We start from the raw sequence: 21,618 nt of genomic DNA on the forward strand, positions 1-21,618 counted from the left end.
AGCACTAAGATGTAACTCTTTGACCTAGTTATTCAATGTAAATTGGACGACTGTGGTCCTCTTTTAAGGCTGTTGGTTAGCTGTAATAGATAACAAATGATAGCTCAGTGGCTGTCACCGATTTTCACACACACGCCTATAACTTTACATAGTGCACTAGCCATATAGTTAGAGAGCAGAGTTAGTTCACAATTAAGGTCGATTATACACGGAAATACGCACAGAATTGTTTAGCTTTACAACAAGGTAAATTTTTTTTGCAATGTCAAAACTATTTTCGGCTGAATTGAAACTGCCAATTTTGCAATGAAACAAGGTAAACGTTTTCTGCATTTAATCAACAGGATCGATTCGCACTCAACGTCTCCGGAATAGAGCGAGAGGCAGAAATAATGGAACATTTTAATGTGTCAGAGCGGAATAAAGGCCAAAGTGGGATATCGGCCGCACCTTCAATGTGATCATTATTTTGGGAACCCTTTGGGAACGCTGGTTAATTCAAGACCCAAGCAGAACCGTCCTGATTATTGAAAGCTGGTCAGCGCGTTATTTTAAAATTTCGGACATGTATAAGTGTAAAGGCAGATAGCAGACAAATCAAATAGTTTTATGGAAATAACTTCTCCCCATCGTGGTTTTTCTTTCATTTTTGATTGATCTTATATGTTGGAACTGCAATAGTGACTCCAAAAATAATACATAAATGCAAATCTTTCTATTTTTATAATATTTCATTACAGGCTCATATTGATTGGACCAAAACGGTGAATGTAACCCCGTGATTGGCCATTGGAAGCAGCTCTGTGATTGGTTACCTGGCAGGGCGGGGCCAAATTTTCAAAGAGGATTGGTCAGAAAGCGAGCATTTAGTTTATCACTGAAAGATTATTGGTTAAAAATGGAGCCACTCTGTGACATTATTGGTTATGGGTTCCTTCAATTCCTGTACAACGATTGGTTACAGTTCTGAATAGTGATAGGGCAGTTGGTAGCCGTCCTTGTGCAGTGATTGGTCAGGGGGTGGGCTGTCGGTAGCAATCCTGTGCAATGATTGGTCAGGGGGTGGGCAGTCTGTGGCAATCCTGTGCAGTGACTGGTCAGTGGGTGGGCAGCCAGTTGCAATCCCGTGCAGTGATTGGTCAGGAGGGAAGGCAATTGGTTACAGCTGTGAAATTGTTACATTAAACTCTTGAACAGCTGAGGATGGAGTTGGTGACGGTCTGGTTGGTGCAGTTATTTAGTTGGAGTTGAGGGATTGTGTGGGAGAGGTGTAGAGAAGTTGAGAATTCCTGTTTTTTTCTGGTCATTGTGCTCCAGAGACTGAATGCTCGCTTTTCTTTACATTGACTCATGCCCACATGTGATGGTTGTTTCAGCGGCTCTGTGAAGAGGGTGAGCCCTAATCCCGAGTAACAATGTTCATATCCACAACTTGCAAAGAGAACACCATGAATTCAGACAAGCTCCCCATCGACTACATGATCTGCACCAACTGTCAGAAAGTCCTTCGAAAGGTAACCTTTTTGCGATGCAGGAATAAATAAAGTTGGCGCCTGCTTTGTATGACCCGGAGAGTCAATAACATGTCCTCAGTGTTAGTTCAACGGGGGCAAGTCGAGCACAAGTTACTTCTATTGGTCTATTTGCGACACCCGTTTTAAAAATAAAACACAAATGGGACACTTCTGCCCACGCTCTGATTTTTTTTCAATCTGTATTTTAGTCAAGGTTTTGGATTTGAATGTGTGTGAATAGATTTTAAACACAGAGTTTTGATGTGTATTTATTTGATGGGTGTTAAATTTTTACAAAGAAACTTTATTCTGCCGCATTGACCCTCTTTCTTTTGAGTTGGACACTGAAATCTTTCGCCTCTTGTTAGCGGCTGGTCGAGATGTCAATCAAAGTTGTTTTTCCAAGCTCCGTCCGCTGAACTCGATAAATCCGATAGCTTCCCAGTCTCTCCAGCGTTTTCTGATCGATTTGTAGGGGTTTTTTTTAAAGGGGTCAAGAATTTCCCCGATCAGCTAGTAAACGAGGAGCCTGATCTTCTCTTCCACAAAAACATTGCACTGAAATTGCTGCCGTCTTTTAGTGAAATATTTGCGCATCTTACACCCCGGTCCGCCGCCGCCCCCCCCCGCCACCTCCCAGCACCATCCGTGTTGGTTGGAGACTTCAAATACTATCGCATCTAGCTCCACTCTTGTGCATAGATTTAAATGGGTTTTCTACCACAGAATGTCCTAGTTTTCCCTTTTTCAGTTCTGGCTCATCTTATCTCTGTCCTCCTGACTGGAGATCAATTCTCTACATTGAATTGAACGCACCATCCAATTATAATTCATAAGTAATCTCTCTCGATTACAAAGAGTTATTTTGGGAGAGATTCCAAGTTCAGAATAGTTCTAAATTTCAGCGTTCCCATTACCTATTCTCCTAAAATCAAGAACTAGTCGGAGTGTGTGTCATACAAGCAAGAGAGTGCTAGAAAAACTCAGCAAGTCCGGCAGCATCTGTGGAGAGAGAAGCTGTTTTGAGTCAGTAATGGACTCAAACCTTTAATTGTTTTTCTCTCCACAAAAGTTGCCAACCCTGCTGAGCATTTCCAGTACTTTTCAGATCTCTGCAACATCCGCAGCATTTTGCTTTTATTCTAGGCAGTGTGCGCCTCTGGCCTCTCCTGCTGGATCAAGATCAAAGGGATTGTCATTTGTCCACCCCTTTATCTTTAGGACTGATAAAACTTTTGAAAGATGGAATTGGGTTTATTTTATTCCAACTATACCTTGGCGAAATGGTCATATTTTGATTGTGATATTTGCTATGATGTGCTGTATTTAGGAGACAGAATGTAACCTAGATTTTGAGCTGAAAAACTGATCTGTTTTCTCCTCTTGATATTCTGAAGAGTTTGTCTTTTTTTGGGAACATTAGTATATCAGGATAGGCCTGGTGCATTGAAATGGCCTGTAATTTGACATTGATTCAATCTAGGGTCACTGGTGACTGTGGGACTTGTTTTTCCTGATTTCTGTTCACGAGTCGATATGCATAAGGCTCACAATTGTTCTCTAGTAATCCTTGCTTTGGTTCATTGCTACAATTTCAGAAGTGCTTACAGACTTGCTGATTCAGCAGCAAATTGTTAAGAGCGTTTGCAAATACTAGTATGTCAGTATTTTTAACTGTTATCAGCTTAGTCTGATGGTTTGAAATGAAAAGATTGGAGGGTGCTTTTTAATCCCTCATTTGTGCATTTGCACTTGTGTCCAAGTTTAAATTCTGTGCAGTTCACTGCTTATTATAATCCTATTTATTGCAGTAATTGAGGCCTGAACGTTCTTTATGTAGTTTATGGCTCTTTGGGTCTTCTCATTTTGATGTGAGAAACATTATTTTGTACCGAATGCTCCTTTGTTTCTTTTATTGCAATTTTTAAATGGTTGGAGAAAATGGAATTAAGGTTTTAACTGTGATTAAATGGAATATTTCCTGTAAACTGGATCTTGAACTAATCAGTGTGGTTTTTGGTCTGTATGTTTCGATACAATCATTACAACCTAATCAACAGATTTTGTTTTAAACTTAAACTTAATAATGAATAAATATATAAAGGAGGCATTGAGAAAGCTTGTTTTGACATTAGTGACACACTTTTCGTCTGGGTAAAATATACTTTGCAGATATAGGAATTTCCCCCTGGAGCAAAAGGCATATCAACATGCAACAAAGACCTGATTTGTGCATCAAGTTGTATAAGTATCTTTTTTCGGGGAGTTGCAGCAGTTCATAAGATTTCTTTTGCTCTAAGATTTGCACCACAGTCTTGCAGTGGTTAGTGCTCTGCTCTTCTTCCCTTGGCTAATCCAAAGCTCTGCCAGCTGCATCCTAACTTGTAGCAACTCCTGTTCACCCCTGTTATTGCTGACCTTCATTTACTCCTGGTCCACCAATGCTTTGACTTTCAGAATTCTGATCCTTTCGAATCCCACCCTCTCCTCGACCATCCACCCTCGCTCTCTTTAATCTTCACCCCTCTGATATGACCTCCTCAAACCCAAATCTTGACCAAGCTTTTAGTCATCTGTTTTAATAACTCCTTAACGACTTGGTATCAGATTTTGTTCCTGTGAAGTATTTTGTGATGTTATTCTTTCTTAAAGGTGGCACTTAAATAGGGGAGGAGTCTTAAATTCAATATTTGACTGTTGCTTTACTGCTTTCAAGTAAAAAAAATCTTTTATGATAAACTGGACTTTGAGCTAATCAATGTGTGTTAGTTGTGGTGGCTTTGGTCTGTATATTTCTATATAGTCGTTACGACTGAATCAACAGATTTTTAAAAACTTTAATAATGAATAAATATATAAAGGAGACATTGGCAAAACTCGTTTTTAAAATTAGTGTTAGTGAGACACTTTGCTGTTTGGGTAAAGTATACTATAATATAGGTACACCATATAAAATAGTTTAAGCTTATTTTTTAGACAATAGTGGCCATCACTATTAGGTTTTGTATTTAACCTGCTCTGTGCTGTTTGATTTTTGAGTAAAGACCTGTATGGGCATTTTTATGTAATTAATTGAGGAACTTGGAAAGTGATTTTTTTATGCCATTTTTAATATTTTTATATCCGTAAAGTGCTAAAGAAAAGTATATTAATTTGTCCAGTTTTTTTTCTGATGGCTGTTTTTTTGGTACTTTGAATATTGTATATTGCATGAAGGGTTACATCGACAAGTGATGTTGGCTGAATTTATGACCTTGAATTAACAAACACATTGCAGTACGATGTAATGTATTAGCATGGATAGAGGATTGGTTAACTATCAGAAAGCAAAGAGTATGGATAAATGGGTGTTTTCCTAGTTGGCAATCAGTGACTAGTGGTGTGCTCAGGGATCAGTGTTGGGACCGCAATTGTTTATGATTTACATAGATGATTTGAAGTTGGGACCAAGTGTAGTGTGTCAAAATTCCCAGATGACATTAAGATGGGTGGAAGAGCAAAGAGTGCAGAGGAGGCTGAAAGTCTGCAAAGAGATATAGATAATTGAAGTGAGTGGGTGAGGGTCTGGCAGATGGAGTACAATGTTAGTAAATGTAAGGTCATCCATTTTGGTAGGAATAATAGTAAAAAATTGCAGCATGTCGCTGTGCAGAGGGACCTGGGTATCCTTGTGCAGGAATCTCGGAGTTGGTTTGCAGGTGCAGCAGGTAATTAAGAAGGCAAATTGAATTTTGTCCTTTGTTGCCAGAGGGATGGAGTTTAAAAAGATATTATGTTGCAGCTGTATAAGGTGCTGGTGAGGCCACACCTGGAGTACTGTGTGCAGTTTTGGTCTCCTTACTTGAGAAAGGATATTCTGACACTGGAGGGGGTGCAGATGAGATTCACTGTTGATTCTGGAGTTGAGGGTTGGCTTATGAGGAGAGACTGAGTAGACTGGGGCTATATTCATTGGAATCCAGAAGAATGAGGGGAGATCTTACAGAAACATATAAGATTATGAAGGGAATAGATAAGATGGGAGAAGGGAAATCATTTCCACTGGCAGGTGAAACTAGAACTAGGAGGCATAGACTCGAAATAAGGTGAAGCAGATTTAGGACTGAGTTGAGGAGGAACTTCTTCACCCAAAGGGTTGTGAATCTGTGGAATTTCTTGCCCAATGAAACAGTTGAGTCTACCTCATTGAATGTTTTCAAGGCAAAGATAAGATAAATTCTTGAACAGTAAAAGATTTGAAGGGTTATAGTGAGCAGATGGGTAAGTGGAGCTGAGTCCACAAAAAGATCAGCCATAATATTGAATGGCAGAGCAGGCTCGAGGGGCCAGATGGCCTAATTCTTATGATCAGGCTTCGATACTGATACATTCATAGCTTCTGTAATATTGTACAATTCCAACACAAACTCTGCTTAAGCGCTTCAAATGAAATTTGAATGTTCATTTTTCACTATTGTGCATTAACTTTATTGTAAAATGTGTGCCCTGCAAAAATGAACGCATTCAAACTGAGGGTGGATTACAGCACTTGCAAAATATCTTGAGTGAATTGAATGCTTACAGGTGGCATGTCTTAATAGGTACTCCCTGGCTGCATCAAAAAATAAACAAGCCGAGAAACAGTACATTATGGAGATCAGCAAACAGACTTTTTTTCTCCACGTGAGTGGAGAAATGCAAGTCCTGTTACCTTTTGGAGATGTTCAAGTTTTGATGGCCACCTCCCTCCCTCCCTCCCTCCTTAACTGAATATTTTTTTCTATACAAATGATTAATACCTGTTCTGACATTTGGAATGAAGCACATAAATGTGCAGAGTGAAGCTCCTTATTTCAGTAAAGAAAAATTTGCATTTATATAACTCCTCATGAACACTGAACATCTCAAAAGTGTTTAGAACCAATAAGAGATATCTTTGAAGCATAGTCTTTATTGCAAAGTAGAAAACACTCACTAATTTGGGCAAAGCAGTGGTGATGTTTGAGGAATAAATATATTGGCTAGGCCACCAGAAATAACTCCCCCGTTCTCACCCATTGTATTTTGGAATAACTCTTGTCTTCTATACTAGTTACAAGATCAACTTTTCAAATAGTCTCATTGTCAAATTACACGGTGGTGTGGCTGGTTTTGTTCTGAGGGAGTATTTGCATCCCCATTAATTGTTCTAATTTTTAAACCTTACCACCAAAAATACTTTTTCCCATCACACCTCATTTTGTGTGCTTGATTAAACCCTGATTAACTGGAAGCCATTGTTCTGTGAGCACGGGGTGATGGGTGCATGGTACTTAGTGCAATTAAGAACCTGGGCAGCTGAAATTTAGGTAACCTCACGTTTGCAAGATGGAATAATTCCCATGTTTGAATGAGTATGGCTTAAACAATACTGGGAGCTTGACATCATCCAAGACAAAGCAGTTGGCTTTATCGGCACCTCATCCATCGCTTTAAACGTTTAGTCTCTCCACCACCATAGCACCTCTGGCAGCATTTTGTACAATCTAAGATGCACTCCAGAACTCATCAGACCTCCTTTTACAGCACCTTCCAAATCTGCAATCTCTTGCTACCTGAAAGGGTAAGAGCAACAGACTTATGGAACATTAGCACCCTGACATTCTCCCCCAAACTACACTCCATCTTCTATTAAAACTATATTGCCATCCCTTCACTGTCTAACAGTCAAATTCCTGGAATTCCCACCTTAATGCTGTGGTTCATAAAGTTGGTTCATTACCTCAATTAGGAATAGGTAACAAATGCTGGCCTTGCCAGCGACCCTCATCCCAGATCAAAAGCTTTTTAAAAAACTTGTTTGTGGAAATTATGCTCATTTGTTAGTGGATGTTGGACAAGCAGTCTAATAATTTTGGAACTATTGATAGTGATGAGTGGTGGTAATTAGTGCGATGTTTTCAGATATTGCAGAGGGCAGCAAGTAGATGAGAAATGGGATGGGGATTCTGAGGGTTAATGCTTGGGAGACACCAGAATTACAGTGTGGAAGTAGGAAGAGAAAAATCATTGGCTTTACTTTAGATAAATAAAATAATCAATGATTGCAGTCCTAACCCGCTGGATGACAGTGGAGAGGAATTGAAGGACATTTGTGCGATTAACTATGTCAAATGCTGCAGACTCGTTAAGAATGATGAAGAGGGAGAATAGTTTATTTTGTCACAGGCAATAATCCCAATTTCTCTTGTTTCACCCTGTAACTAAAGTCTCTCACTTGTGCTCATCATTCTAATACATCTCCTTTGCACCCTCTCCAAAACAAAAGGAGACCTTTCAATTGTTTTACTTTTGGCCTATGAACATTGATATAACATTTTTTAAAAGCTTACTGTGATGAACTGGTATAGCATAATTAAATTTGAAATTGTGGGGTAATACATGTTTCCACTATACTGCAGCTGCTTTAATCTTTGGTTTGTCCACCTTGCGTTTGATTTAACTGAATTTTAGATCACTAACTGAAAACAGATATTTCAAATGGAGTTTTTTTTGTTGGTTTACCATAAACTAGGCCATGGTAGACTTGCTGTAATATTTAGCTCAGAGGTGGAATTGTGAATGAAGCCACAAGTTTGTAATGAGTCTCTATTTACAACTCTATTTGTGAGATTGTCTCATGTATTTTGGGGCATTTTTGAAAGTTCAGGAGTGTCAGTGGTTACCATGATGATGTTTGTCACAACAGTAATGTTCAGTCCCTTTTTACTTTATAGTGCTTTCTAGCATTGCAGTAGAAAATGTAGAAAAATTGCACAGCAGTGTTTTTACTACAATTGATCCAAATTCTGGTTGTGTTTACTAAATTGATGTAGGAAGTGACAGAGGTCTTGGCACAGTGGGTAGCATCCCTGCTTCTGAGCCAAAAGCTCTGGGTTCGGGTCTAAGACTTGATGATCACGGAAGGTGCATATATAATCTGGCCAAAAAAATGTGCAGGTTAAGTTGATTGGCCATCCTAAATCATCTCTGTACGTGGGGTTACAGGAATGGGGTCTGTTGATGCAGACTCGATGGACCAAATGGCCACCTTCTGCCCTGTAAGGATTCTAGATTATCAACATACAAGAACTTCCAGTCTGCTTTGGACAGGCAATAATAGAGGGAGAGTCCTCTCTCTTCTGGTTAGCTATGCTTGATATGGAATGGCATCCTATGGCATAACCTCTGGTAAGAAGTCTTACAATACCAGGTTAAAGTCCAACATGTTTATTTGGTAGCAAACGCCACTAGCTTTTGGAATGCTGCTCTGTTGTCAGGTGAGTCAGCGCTCTGAAAGCTAGTGGCGTTTGCCAACAAATAAACCTGTTGGACTTTAACCTGGTGTTGTAAGGCTTCTTACTGTGTTTACCTCAGTCCAATGCTGGCATTTCCACATCATGATAACCTCTGGTGACAGGCTACCAACCTATTCGAACTAAGACTAGCTATGGAAACAGACATGTGCTTTGTCTGTCTCATGTGCTGCTAGGCGTCAGAGAATTAGAAAGTGAGACAGCTGATTTGAGTAAAGTTGCATTCAACCACAGGAAGATGTTTGCATGGTGCAGACTATAGAAGCAGATTGCTAAAATTTGACCTGCTTCTTCCCCACAATCGCCTCCTGTTTGCTGTTTTTAATCACACAATGTGAATAGTTTGTGCTGAAATCAGTATGCAGGTACGTGAAGCAGGTATAACATAGCTATTGCCTTCTAATTGATGCCTTAACACAAAGATTAAAGTATTTGCAAATTTTGGCTCTTTAACTGGGCAGTGGACATGCAGGTTGAATTAATGTAACTAAAGGCTGGGAATGCATTTCACAGTTGCAACAACATTAAATAGCTCTATGCTGCAGAATACGTATGAAATTGCAATTTGGAATTAAGCACTCATGATCAGGATCTCTGCTGCTTTCTTTGGAAGAGTTGGGGATAAATGGAAATCTCAGTTGCCTGAGAAGTGTTGAATAAATTCTGCTCCCTCTCAGCACACTGCCTTCAAATGCAGCAAATGTGGAGCTGCCGCACCACATGATGTTTTAATGCCAAGTTGACCACCAATGGACAAAGCAACAGACTAAATATTCCAAGGCGTAGCAATCACCATTGAATTGCCACCCTGCTCCTATTTTGGAGTTTTTCTCATTGGGATGTCTGAACTGGATCTCTTCAGAAATATGGAGCGTACCTGTTCTTGGAATCCTTTCTCACAGAGCAGGATCATATGGGGCCAAGCCATACCCTCTTTTTATGGCACTACCTATCTAAATTACAAACAATGAAAATCTTTGGGACATTTTAAATAGCTTTTCAGTGTGTGTGCTTGTACTGTAGGTGGATAGGCTGGTAGGGTGCCAGATGGATGGGGTGGTGAGGTCATGTCAGATAAGATGGGAAGGGGAGTGGAGAGTCAGAGTTGGATGAGGGATTTGCAAAAGCCATGGGGACAGGGGAGTGGGTGCACAGTTGTGTCGTTATCCAGGAGTTCCATATGTTTTTCTTGTAACATTTATTGGGTAACTCTTTTGGTAAGTGAGTCAGAAGTCTTTCTGACTCCAACTAGGAGTTGGAGATGTTTTCACAGGATTTTGGATGCAGGGGAGTCAGTTGCTCTCTTGAAGCTGAAATTTCTTGGTCAATTTGAATTAAGCAATATATGAATTTGGTACAATTTATATTGAGTTCAGTTAATTAGAATCAAAAGTTGACTTGCATTCAATTCAGGCAGATTATTTGGCTAATGGAACAAATTAATGGAACTTGCTACTATTTGGTATAATAACAGAACAATAACAAGATTATGGATGTTTAGAATAACGAGATGTGATTTTCCCCATAACAAGATTAGCAGGAATCTAGAGAGATTGAGGCGTGAAATGCCACATTGGAGCAACTCTTCACCAGAGATCAATGGGGCAAGGAATTTGAAAGATGTACACAGATGAACCCACAGTGTGTAATATCAGAGACTGAACAGCACAACTGTTAGCACCCTCAGTAAGGAAGGAGGCTTGTTTTCTAATGAACAGTCAGATGGTTCATACCCATCTAATCTTGAGGGGCCAGTTCCATTTATGACAAAAATCATGGAAAGTTGTAGATTTTTTCCTCTGAAAGATGCAGTTTTGTGCCTTTGCTGAACCAGGAAAATGCATTTTCCAACACTTGGCCATCCAAACTATATTCTATTAGCTGGATTGTAGAGCTACTAAATTAGATGCTTAGGATAAGGGGTGTCTCAGTGAGCCCAGGGGTCGTGGGTATATTTTGAGATGAGGTAATTTCATACTAAACGGTGTGTTTAGTTATTAATATCCTTTGTTTTTCTTTCACTTTAAATATTCTTTACTAATTGTTTACACAACAACTGGACTGGTTCCTCATTGGGTTGTACATGGTTACTCACAACCAGTGTTTTAAGATATCCTTCAAAATTTTGAGGCACTTTGGCAGGTAACAGTGGGGTTTTTAAACTGTCTAGAAAGTTCTGGCATTCTCTCCTAAGCCATTCTGCTTCGCCATCTTTCAGCTTTGCTTTCAATCTCCTTATAAGATTCTGTCAATTTTTTATCATGTTGAATTTTCCAAATAAATGCAAGTTGTTCCTGCTGCTGCTTCATCTTCTTTAATAAGAATCTCGCTGTACTTTGCCTTAAATTTGGAAGTCACGGATATTAAGTGGATTTTTCTGAACCTTTCGCGTGTTTCACAGTCCATTCTCTCGGTTGCTACTTTTCACAGATGTGATTGCCTCACGTGCTTTTAAAAAGTACCTGGATGAGCAGTTGGCCCATAACCCTGAATGTTACGTGCCAAGTGCTGGCAGATGGGATTAGGTGGGAGTTGATTTAATATGATTTGTTGTTATCACCATTTATTAATATACAATGAAAAAGTATCGTTTCTTGCATGCTAAACAGACAAAAGCATACTGTACATGGAGAAGGAAAGGAGAGATGCAAAATGTCATGTTATAATAATAGCTAGCGTATAGAGAAAGATCAACTTAATGCAAGATAGGTCAATTCAAAATTCTGATGGCTGCAGGGAAGAAACTGTTCTTGAGTCGGTTGGTACATGACCTCAGACTTCGTATCTTTTTCCCAACGGAAGAAGGTGGAAGAGAGAATGAGTGGGGTCCTTGATTATGCTGGTTGATTTTCTGAGGTAGCGGGAAGTATAGATAGGGTCAGTAGATGGGAGGCTGGTTTCCATGAAGGACTGGGCCTCATTTGGTATAGTTTCCTGCTGGAACCATACCAAGCTGTAGTACAACCAGAAAGAATGCTTTCTATGGTGCATCTGTAAAAGTTGGTGAGAGTTGTAGCTGACATGCAAAATTTCTTTAGTTGTCTGAAAATTCTGAGTTCAGGTCTTTCTAACGTGTCGGTGCAGTTTTGATGGGCTGAAGGGCCTCTTGCGCATTGTATGATTCTATGATCTCCATCCATGCCTCATGCATGCAATTGCCTGCAGTGTGAAATTGCTTCCAAGAGAGTCACCACCTTGTAGCATGTTGTAACGTAGCATTGGCATGGACGAGCAAGTTAACATAGAACTGCATCACAAGATATCTTGCAAAGCCATATTCAGAAAAAGAAATGTAGTGAGAGATGGAATGAGTGCCTGGGTCTTGGAGCAGATGGAAATTGTGGAGGATGGTGAGCTGACAAGAATTTTGAAGGAACTGGTGTATTAAAATCACTAGTTTTAATTTAGTGTTGGAAGTAGGCTTACATTAACACTGCAGTGAAGTTACTGTGAAAATTCTCTGGTTTCCACACTCTGGTGTCTGTTCAAGTACACTGAGGGAGAATTTAGCATGGCCAGTGCACCTAACCAGCACATCTTTTGCAGTGGGAGGAAACCGGAGCACCCAGAGGAAACCCACACAAACACTAGGAGAATGCACAGACATTGACCCAAGCCGGGAATCAAACCTGGATCTCTTTCATGCTGTGAGGCAGCAGTGCTAACCACTGTGCTGCCTAGCAAAAGACTTGAGTTTAGTATTGCAGTGATAGAATTAAGAGTTCAGTAGTTGATGGAATTTAGGATTTAAATTTGTGATCCATCAAGGGGGATGGCCACTTAAGTGAGTGGTTGGGAGAGGGGATGGAATTTCCGGAAACCATTGAGGAATTTTGGCTTTAGTCTGGTGACGGACAACCTTGGCTAATGAGTGGGCAGCATGAGTGGCTCTCCTTCATTTCATTTGGCTCTTTCACTGAGCATGACCTCATGAATAATATTAAATACATTTAATATACACTGAATATTTCAGTTATAGAAAATGTTTAATCACTTATTAATAGAATTATCAATTTCAAGTGATTAAAAACAAAAAATTTGCACTCTAGATTCAATGGGAGTGCATGGTGTTCCATCAATATGCATTTCACTTCACATGCCTTTGTTTTATGTGCTTATCACTTCAATCAAATCACTGGAAAAACACTATGCGGACAGAAATTAGCAGAATGTGGCAATCCTCTGCATAGGCAACTGTCAAGTGTCTCATGAACTCTCACTCTCAACCCAGATGGGCCACATGGGTCCCCTGGCTACAGCTTGCTCAGTTAGTCTCGTCTAATCTTCAGTTGAAGAATATTTTTAACTGACCACCCCCCAGCCCATCTTGATTACATAACATGGACAGAGACCATGTTAAAATTGTTTGAAATTTGAACCCTTTGCACAACTATAGGAGGTTGTGCACTTTGTTTCAAATTAGTTGTTTTATTCAAGTATTTCCTGTCTTCTGCCATTAATGTAGAGACTGGTTACTGGAATGAATTTGGAGTAATATAATCTGGTTTTGAAGGGTTATTATTGTGACTGGATATGGTCAGTTATTCAATGCTGAATCCTAATTTTGTATTTCTTTATTCTAACTACTATCCCTGCCTGCGTCAAACAATAGGGAAGAAACCTAATCTGTGAACTCTCGAAGATACACACTATGGTGGGTTGCACCATGTCAAGGTTGCTCTAAGTGTTTTAATAATTGAATCTGCTGCCAGAATCGGTCCTTTCACAATTAAATGTGTGCCATAGATTGTGTAACTATCTGCGTGTACGTGCTGTAGTTAATGACAATTTCCTCAGAACTAAACAAACGTCTCTAGCATTTTTATATGTGCAATCTCTTCCTTGTCCATTAGCCCCATTTTTCTCCTCTTCTTCCCCACCTCCCCCCAAAAAAAGTGTACCATACAGGTAACCTGGTGCCAATGATTGATCAACATGGTTCTGCAGCTAGTAACTACGTGAAAAAGTCTTAAGTGCAAAAATCAGCAAATTTTGTTTTAAGAGAAACATCGGGAGGATCCTTAAGAACGTGAAGCTGGGCTCATCCAGCTTGCTTCTCCCACAGGAGGCTATGGAGGCCAAGCCACTGAATATATTTAGGAAGGAAATAGGTATATTTCTGGACACCGACGGTGTGAAGAGGAGGTATGGAGAGAGCATGGGAATGTGGTATTGAGATAGAAACATAGAAAAACTACAGCACAAATGAGCCCTTTGGCTCACAAGTTGCGCCGATCATATCCCTACCTACTAGGCTTACCTATAACCCTCAACCCTATTAAGTCCCGTGTACTCATCCAGAAGTCTCTTTAAAAGACCCTATCAAACTTGCCTCCACCACTACTGACGGCAGCTGATTCCACTTACCCACCACTCTGAGTGAAAAACTTACCCCTAACATCTCCTCTGTACCTACTCCCCAGCACCTTAAATTTGTATCCTATCGTGGCAACCATTTCAGCTCTGGGAAAAAGCCTCCTGAGAATCCGCCTGATCAATACCTCTCAACATCTGATGCACCTCTATCAGGTCACCTCTCATCCTTTGTCACTCCAAGGAGAAAAGACCGAGCTCCTTCAACCTATTCTCATAAGGCATGCCACCCAATCCAGGCAACCTCCTTGTAACTCTCCTCTGCATCCTTTCAGTAGCTTCCACATCCCTCCTGTAATAAGGTGACCAGAACTGAGCACAGTACTCCAAGTGGGGTCTGACCAGGGTCTTATAAAGCTGCAGTATTATCTCCCGACTCCTAAACTCAATCCCTCGATTGATGAAGGCCAGTACACCATTTGCCGCCTTAACCACATCCTCCATCTGCGAGGCCAATTTAAGAGTCCTATGGACCCAGACCCCAAGGTCCTTCTGATCCTGTACACTGCTAAGAGTCTTACCCTTGTTATTATACTCCTTCATCCCATTTGACCTGCCAAAGTGGACCACTACACATTTATCTGGGTTGAAGTCCATCTGCCACTTCACACAATCTTGCATCCTATCTATGTCATGCTGCAACTTTTGACATCCCTCCAGACTATCCACGACACCACCAACGTTTGTGTCGTCGGCAAACCTACCAACCCATCCAGGTCACTTATGAAAATTACAAACAGCAAGGGTCCCAGAACAGATCCCTGGGGCACTCCACTGGTGACTGACCTCTATGCAGAAAAATGAGAGAGAAGATCAGCCATGATATTGAATGGTAGAAGACTCACTAAGGGCCGAATGGCCTCCTCCCATTTTCAATGTTTATAAATCAGTGTTATCTTTTGAAATCTACTATTGAGGGAAATGTGATCAAACCATTATTTCCTCTCTAGGGCTTGGTAAAAGGAACTTGGTTAAGATGTTATTTAAAAACCAGAAATGCTGGAAATGCCCAGCAGGTCTGGTAGCATCAATGGAGAGAGAGAGTCAAAGGCAGAGATTTATTTTTGCAAACTGGTACTGCTGCTATCCCCCATGTGGGTAAAATCCAGCGAGATGATGTTGGGTTGTGAACTAATGTCAATATGGTAGGTGGGTAAGTGCTGAAATTGGCAACCCACACCTCCCCACCCATTTTAAAAGAGAACCAAATACAAGCAAATGAGCTTGTTAACCTGAATATTACGCTGCCCATGCCATAATGCATTTGGCTTGGACAAGCAGGGAAGAGTGAGGGCAGCATGGTGGTAGAGTGGTTAGCACTGCTGCCTCACAGGGCCAAGGATTCAATTCTAGGCTTGGGTGACTGTGTCTGTGTGGAGTTTGCACATTCTCCTTGTGTCTGCATGGGATTCCCCCAGGTGCTCCAGTTTCCTCCCACAGTACAGAAATGTGCAGGTTAGGGGGATTCGTTGGGTTACAGGGATGGGATCCTGATGGGATGCTCTATCGAAGAGTCAATGCAGACTCAATTGACTGAAGGCCTTCCTTCTGCACTGTAGGGATTCTATTCTGCGTGTCAGTTTTCTTTGTTATTTGAGGTGGAAAGGGAGGGGTTCATTTTTTTGGAGACCACCTGTGTGCATCAGGACCAAACTGTTTTACCTGCCTCCTTGCCTGTTCTCCAAAACCCTACCACTCATCTCCTCCTTGCCCAAATCGCTTCTTGGACTTTTTGACTAAGATAAAGTGTAGTATTGACTTGCTGTGCTTGGTTGAAGTCATTAGTTTACGTTTTAGCTTCATTTTGAAGCAATTTTTAAAAACGGTATCTTGGCCTTTTGGCTAAGATGCAAATAAGATCAAACCTTGGATCATGTAGATCAAGCCCAAGACAGGAGGTGAGAGCCCTGTCTTGTCAGCTCGGATCAGGAATGTCTCAACTTGTTGAGACTCTGAATTGGACTTGATTGGTCTGAGTTGGAATAAAAACAAAAATTCCAGAATTACATGAACCTTGATCTTCTGGGATCTATTGCTCTTTCTACCGTGGGACTGTTTGCAGTTCCAGCAATGCCCACTACTGGAGCTGGCCGATCAGACTGGCCAACAACATTCAGACAGGACTTGCTCCCATGAGGGGCAGAAGTCCCATTCTCTGCTAGTTTAGATCACCAGCAACGTAGGACAATTTTTTTAAACAAAGTTGGTTATTTTGCAACTACTGTAAGGGAGCAGAACGTGAGCAATTATCTCTCTCCACGCCACCCCCCAGCAGCCCCCGACCCACCCACCCACTACCACCTGTATAATCCAGCAATGCTTCACGAGTGCTGAGAAAAAGTTAAAGATCTAATGATTTTAAACAAGGACAGAGGCACAAACAGGAAAGTTCATAAGGATGAAAGGTATGAGAGGTAACGGGACAAGAAACAAAAGATGAGTCTAGAGGAGGTCTAACTGGAATAGTAGAATTATTGCCACAGTGGTAGGTAGACAGAATGAAATTGTTAAACTCCAAGTCCAGAAGGCTGTAATGAGTCCAATTAAAAACTGATACTATCTCTTGTGCTTGTATTGATGAGGTTGAAAATTAAAACATGGAACAACTGAAAGCTTTGGGTCATGTTTGTGGACTGAATGGAGATGTTTCGCAAAGTGATCATTCAGTCTGTGTTCGGCCTTCCCAATGTGGAGCAAACATCATTGTGATGAATGAATGCAGTCCATGTTGAAAGAATGCTGTGATATCTTGGTGGAGGTGTAGATTATATTGCATAATATAGAGAATTGTAGCCGGTATGAGACCCTGATGATTTTTGGCATTTTGTTAAAAGTGCAAGAGAACCATTTCCATGAGCTGAATATTGTATGCCTTTGATCAGGAGTAATTGACAGCCCTGCCTTAAAGGATAAAAATGTTCAAAACTTGGATTTTTTTCAGTGTCCCATTCATCTTCAGTGAGCATCTTTAACCTGTAAGACCATATCAACTGTTTTATCCAAATGAATAAACCTTCTGAGGAGGTTTATCATATCTTGGAGGCCAATTCCATTTCACGTGAACATTGTTTCCCATGAACATTTGCACTGTTGTACTTGGAAATGTGAACAACAGTTTTGCTTGGTCGCACATGGTGTCTGGGATGACACAATGTGCTGGGTATCTTGTAAATTCTGCAGTGGATGATTTATTTATTAGGCTGGCTGCACTAACCTAAATTCAACACAGGATAAAAGGTGTGGATTTCACCAGAGAATTGGTCTGCTTATGAAAACGGTCACTGAGCTAATAGCGTAAGGAAAACCTTGGGATGAAGCACAAACCATAATCACAAAGTATTTTCATTATTTTTTGCTAATAGTTGAACAAAATCTCAAATTTATTCATTGTTGCATTGCTTGTATTTCAACTTATACAACTGTATCCAGGACCAAGCGAAGTCCTTGGTGATCTGGTACTGTATATCTAGTTTGGTTTGACTGGAACTAAGTTATCCTAATTAGTATATCATTTAGCTTGGAATTTAAATAACATTTCCATTGTATTGCAGATTGACAGGAGACAATGCCTCAAACTGCTGATCAATTTACAACAGGATGCATTTCAGGAGAGAAATGAGATAAATAATCAGTACAGCAATTAAAACCTAGAAGCTATCAATAAAAACATATCCATATGTGCATTTGTCAACATTTTCTATGTCAAAGATGATGGAATAATTCTCAGTCCTGCCCACTCCTGCACAGACAGTATTTGAGCCATGTGGGGCTGGAGAATACAGTAAAAAGTCTGACAACACCAGGTTTTAGTCCAACCTATTTATTTGATAATATACTCACTAGCTTTTGGGGTTACCCCCTTCGTCAGGTGAATGGAGAGTTCTGGCCTCAGACAGAGCATATAAAGCACAGACAGTTTAGAGATTACTGATTAAAATGCGAATCCTTACACCTAACCTGCTGTTCAAGACCTGAAGTGGCTGATAATGTGAGTGGAAGGAGCACTGATCACAGTTTAAAGAGATGTGTATTGTCTCCAGACAGTACAGTAAGTGAGGTTTTGCAAACCCAGGCAAGTCATGGGGGTTACAGATAGTGCGACATGAACCCAAGATCCCTGTTGAGACCGTCCTCATGTGTGCGGAACTTGGCTATCAGTCTCTGCTCAGCGACTCTGCGCTGTCGTGTGTCGTGAAGGCCGCCTTGGAGAATGCTTACCCGAAGGTCAGAGGCTGAATGCCCGTGACCACTGAAGTGTTCACCAACAGGAAGGGGACAGTCTTGCCTGGTGATTGTCGAGCGATGTTCATTCATCCGTTGTCGTAGCGTCTGCATGGTCTCCCCAATGTACCATGCTTCGGGACATCCTTTCTTGCAACGTATCAGGTAGACAATGTTGGCCAAGTTGCAAGAGTATTTACCATGTACCTGGTGGACGGTATTCTCACGTGTGATGATGGTATCCATGTCGATGATCCGGCATGTCTTGCAGAGGTTGCTGTGACAGGGTTGTGTGGTATTGTGGTCACTGTTCTCCTGAAGGCTGGGTAGTTTGCTGCGAACAATGGTCTGTTTGAGGTTGTGTGGTTGTCTGAAAGCAAGAAGTGGGGGTGTGGGGATAGCCCTGGCGAGATGTTCGTCTTCATCAATGATATGTTGAAGACTCCGGAGAAGATGTCGTAGCTTCTCCGCTCCGGGGAAGTATTGGACGACGAAGGGTACTCTGTCCACTGTGTCCCGTGTTTGCCTTCTGAGGAGATCGGTGCGGTTTTTCGCTGTGGCGCATCGGAACTGCCGATCTATGAGTCGAGCACCATATCCTGTTCTTATGAGGGCATCTTTCAGGGTCTGGAGGTGTCTGTCACGATCCTCCTCATCTGAGCAAATCCTGTGTATACGGAGGGCTTGTCCATAGGGAATGGCTTCTTTAACATGTTTAGGGTGGAAACTGGAGAAGTGGAGCATTGTGAGATTGTCTGTGGGCTTGCGGTACAGTGAGGTGCTGAGGTGACCGTCCTTAATGGAGATGCGTGTGTCCAAGAATGCAACTGATTCTGGGGAATAGTCCATGGTGAGTCTGATGGTGGGGTGGAATTTGTTGATATCATCATATAGTTGTTTCAGTGACTGTTCACCATGAGGCCAAAGGAAGAAAATGTCATCGATGTATCTAGTGTATAGCATCGGTTGAAGATTCTGTGCAGTGAAGAAGTCTTGTTCGAACCTGTGCATGAAGATGTTGGCATATTGAGGTGCAAATTTGGTCCCCATGGCTGTTCCATGTGTCTGGATGAAAAACTGGTTGTTGAAGGTGAAGACATTGTGGTCCAGGATAAAGCGGATGAGTTGTAAAATTGCATCTGGAAACTGGCAGTTGTCAGCATTGAGCACTGAGGCAGTCGCAGCAATGCCATCGTTGTGGGGGATGTTGGTGTAGAGCGCTGAGACATCCATTGTGATGAGGAGTGTCCCTGGTTCAACTGCTCCGTGTGTGCTGAGTTTCAGTAGGAAGTCCGTAGTGTCGCGACAAAAGCTGGGGGTTCTTTGTACAATGGGTTTCAGGATGCCCTCGACGTAGCCGGAGAGGTTCTCACACAGAGTCCCATTGTATCGGGCAATGGGACTCTGTGTGAGAACCTCTCTGGCTACGTCGAGGGCATCCTGAAACCCATTGTACAAAGAACCCCCAGCTTTTGTCGCGACACTACGGACTTCCTACTGAAACTCAGCACACACGGAGCAGTTGAACCAGGGACACTCCTCATCACAATGGATGTCTCAGCGCTCTACACCAACATCCCCCACAACGATGGCATTGCTGCGACTGCCTCAGTGCTCAATGCTGACAACTGCCAGTTTCCAGATGCAATTTTACAACTCATCCGCTTTATCCTGGACCACAATGTCTTCACCTTCAACAACCAGTTTTTCATCCAGACACATGGAACAGCCATGGGGACCAAATTTGCACCTCAATATGCCAACATCTTCATGCACAGGTTCGAACAAGACTTCTTCACTGCACAGAATCTTCAACCGATGCTATACACTAGATACATCGATGACATTTTCTTCCTTTGGCCTCATGGTGAACAGTCACTGAAACAACTATATGATGATATCAACAAATTCCACCCCACCATCAGACTCACCATGGACTATTCCCCAGAATCAGTTGCATTCTTGGACACACGCATCTCCATTAAGGACGGTCACCTCAGCACCTCACTGTACCGCAAGCCCACAGACAATCTCACAATGCTCCACTTCTCCAGTTTCCACCCTAAACATGTTAAAGAAGCCATTCCCTATGGACAAGCCCTCCGTATACACAGGATTTGCTCAGATGAGGAGGATCGTGACAGACACCTCCAGACCCTGAAAGATGCCCTCATAAGAACAGGATATGGTGCTCGACTCATAGATCGGCAGTTCCGATGCGCCACAGCGAAAAACCGCACCGATCTCCTCAGAAGGCAAACACGGGACACAGTGGACAGAGTACCCTTCGTCGTCCAGTACTTCCCCGGAGCGGAGAAGCTACGACATCTTCTCCGGAGTCTTCAACATATCATTGATGAAGACGAACATCTCGCCAGGGCTATCCCCACACCCCCACTTCTTGCTTTCAGACAACCACACAACCTCAAACAGACCATTGTTCGCAGCAAACTACCCAGCCTTCAGGAGAATAGTGACCACAATACCACACAACCCTGTCACAGCAACCTCTGCAAGACATGCCGGATCATCGACATGGATACCATCATCACACGTGAGAATACCATCCACCAGGTACATGGTAAATACTCTTGCAACTTGGCCAACATTGTCTACCTGATACGTTGCAAGAAAGGATGTCCCGAAGCATGGTACATTGGGGAGACCATGCAGACGCTACGACAACGGATGAATGAACATCGCTCGACAGTCACCAGGCAAGACTGTTCCCTTCCTGTTGGTGAACACTTCAGTGGTCACGGGCATTCAGCCTCTGACCTTCGGGTAAGCATTCTCCAAGGCGGCCTTCACGACACACGACAGCGCAGAGTCGCTGAGCAGAGACTGATAGCCAAGTTCCGCACACATGAGGACGGTCTCAACAGGGATCTTGGGTTCATGTCGCACTATCTGTAACCCCCATGACTTGCCTGGGTTTGCAAAACCTCACTTACTGTACTGTCTGGAGACAATACACATCTCTTTAAACTGTGATCAGTGCTCCTTCCACTCACATTATCAGCCACTTCAGGTCTTGAACAGCAGGTTAGGTGTAAGGATTCGCATTTTAATCAGTAATCTCTAAACTGTCTGTGCTTTATATGCTCTGTCTGAGGCCAGAACTCTCCATTCACCTGACGAAGGGGGTAACCCCGAAAGCTAGTGAGTATATTATCAAATAAATAGGTTGGACTAAA

The 21,618-nt window shown here is 41.8% G+C and overlaps 1 protein-coding gene across 1 annotated transcript in view; it reads left to right on the forward strand.

Annotated features, from left to right (window-relative positions):
* Positions 1 to 1,177: 1,177 nt before the first annotated feature.
* The window catches only part of LOC145348909 (sestrin-3-like), an 89,244-nt gene continuing 68,803 nt past the window's right edge, over positions 1,178 to 21,618 (forward strand). The window contains exon 1 of the mRNA XM_080196974.1: positions 1,178 to 1,514. Within this exon, the coding sequence (XP_080053100.1) occupies positions 1,416 to 1,514 (99 nt within the window). The 5' untranslated portion in view covers positions 1,178 to 1,415. The remainder of the gene's footprint in view (positions 1,515 to 21,618) is intronic.

The sequence above is a fragment of the Carcharhinus amblyrhynchos genome, chromosome 10 (assembly GCF_965287045.1).
Source record: "Carcharhinus amblyrhynchos chromosome 10, sCarAmb.v2.hapA, whole genome shotgun sequence".
Lineage (NCBI taxonomy): Eukaryota > Metazoa > Chordata > Chondrichthyes > Carcharhiniformes > Carcharhinidae > Carcharhinus > Carcharhinus amblyrhynchos.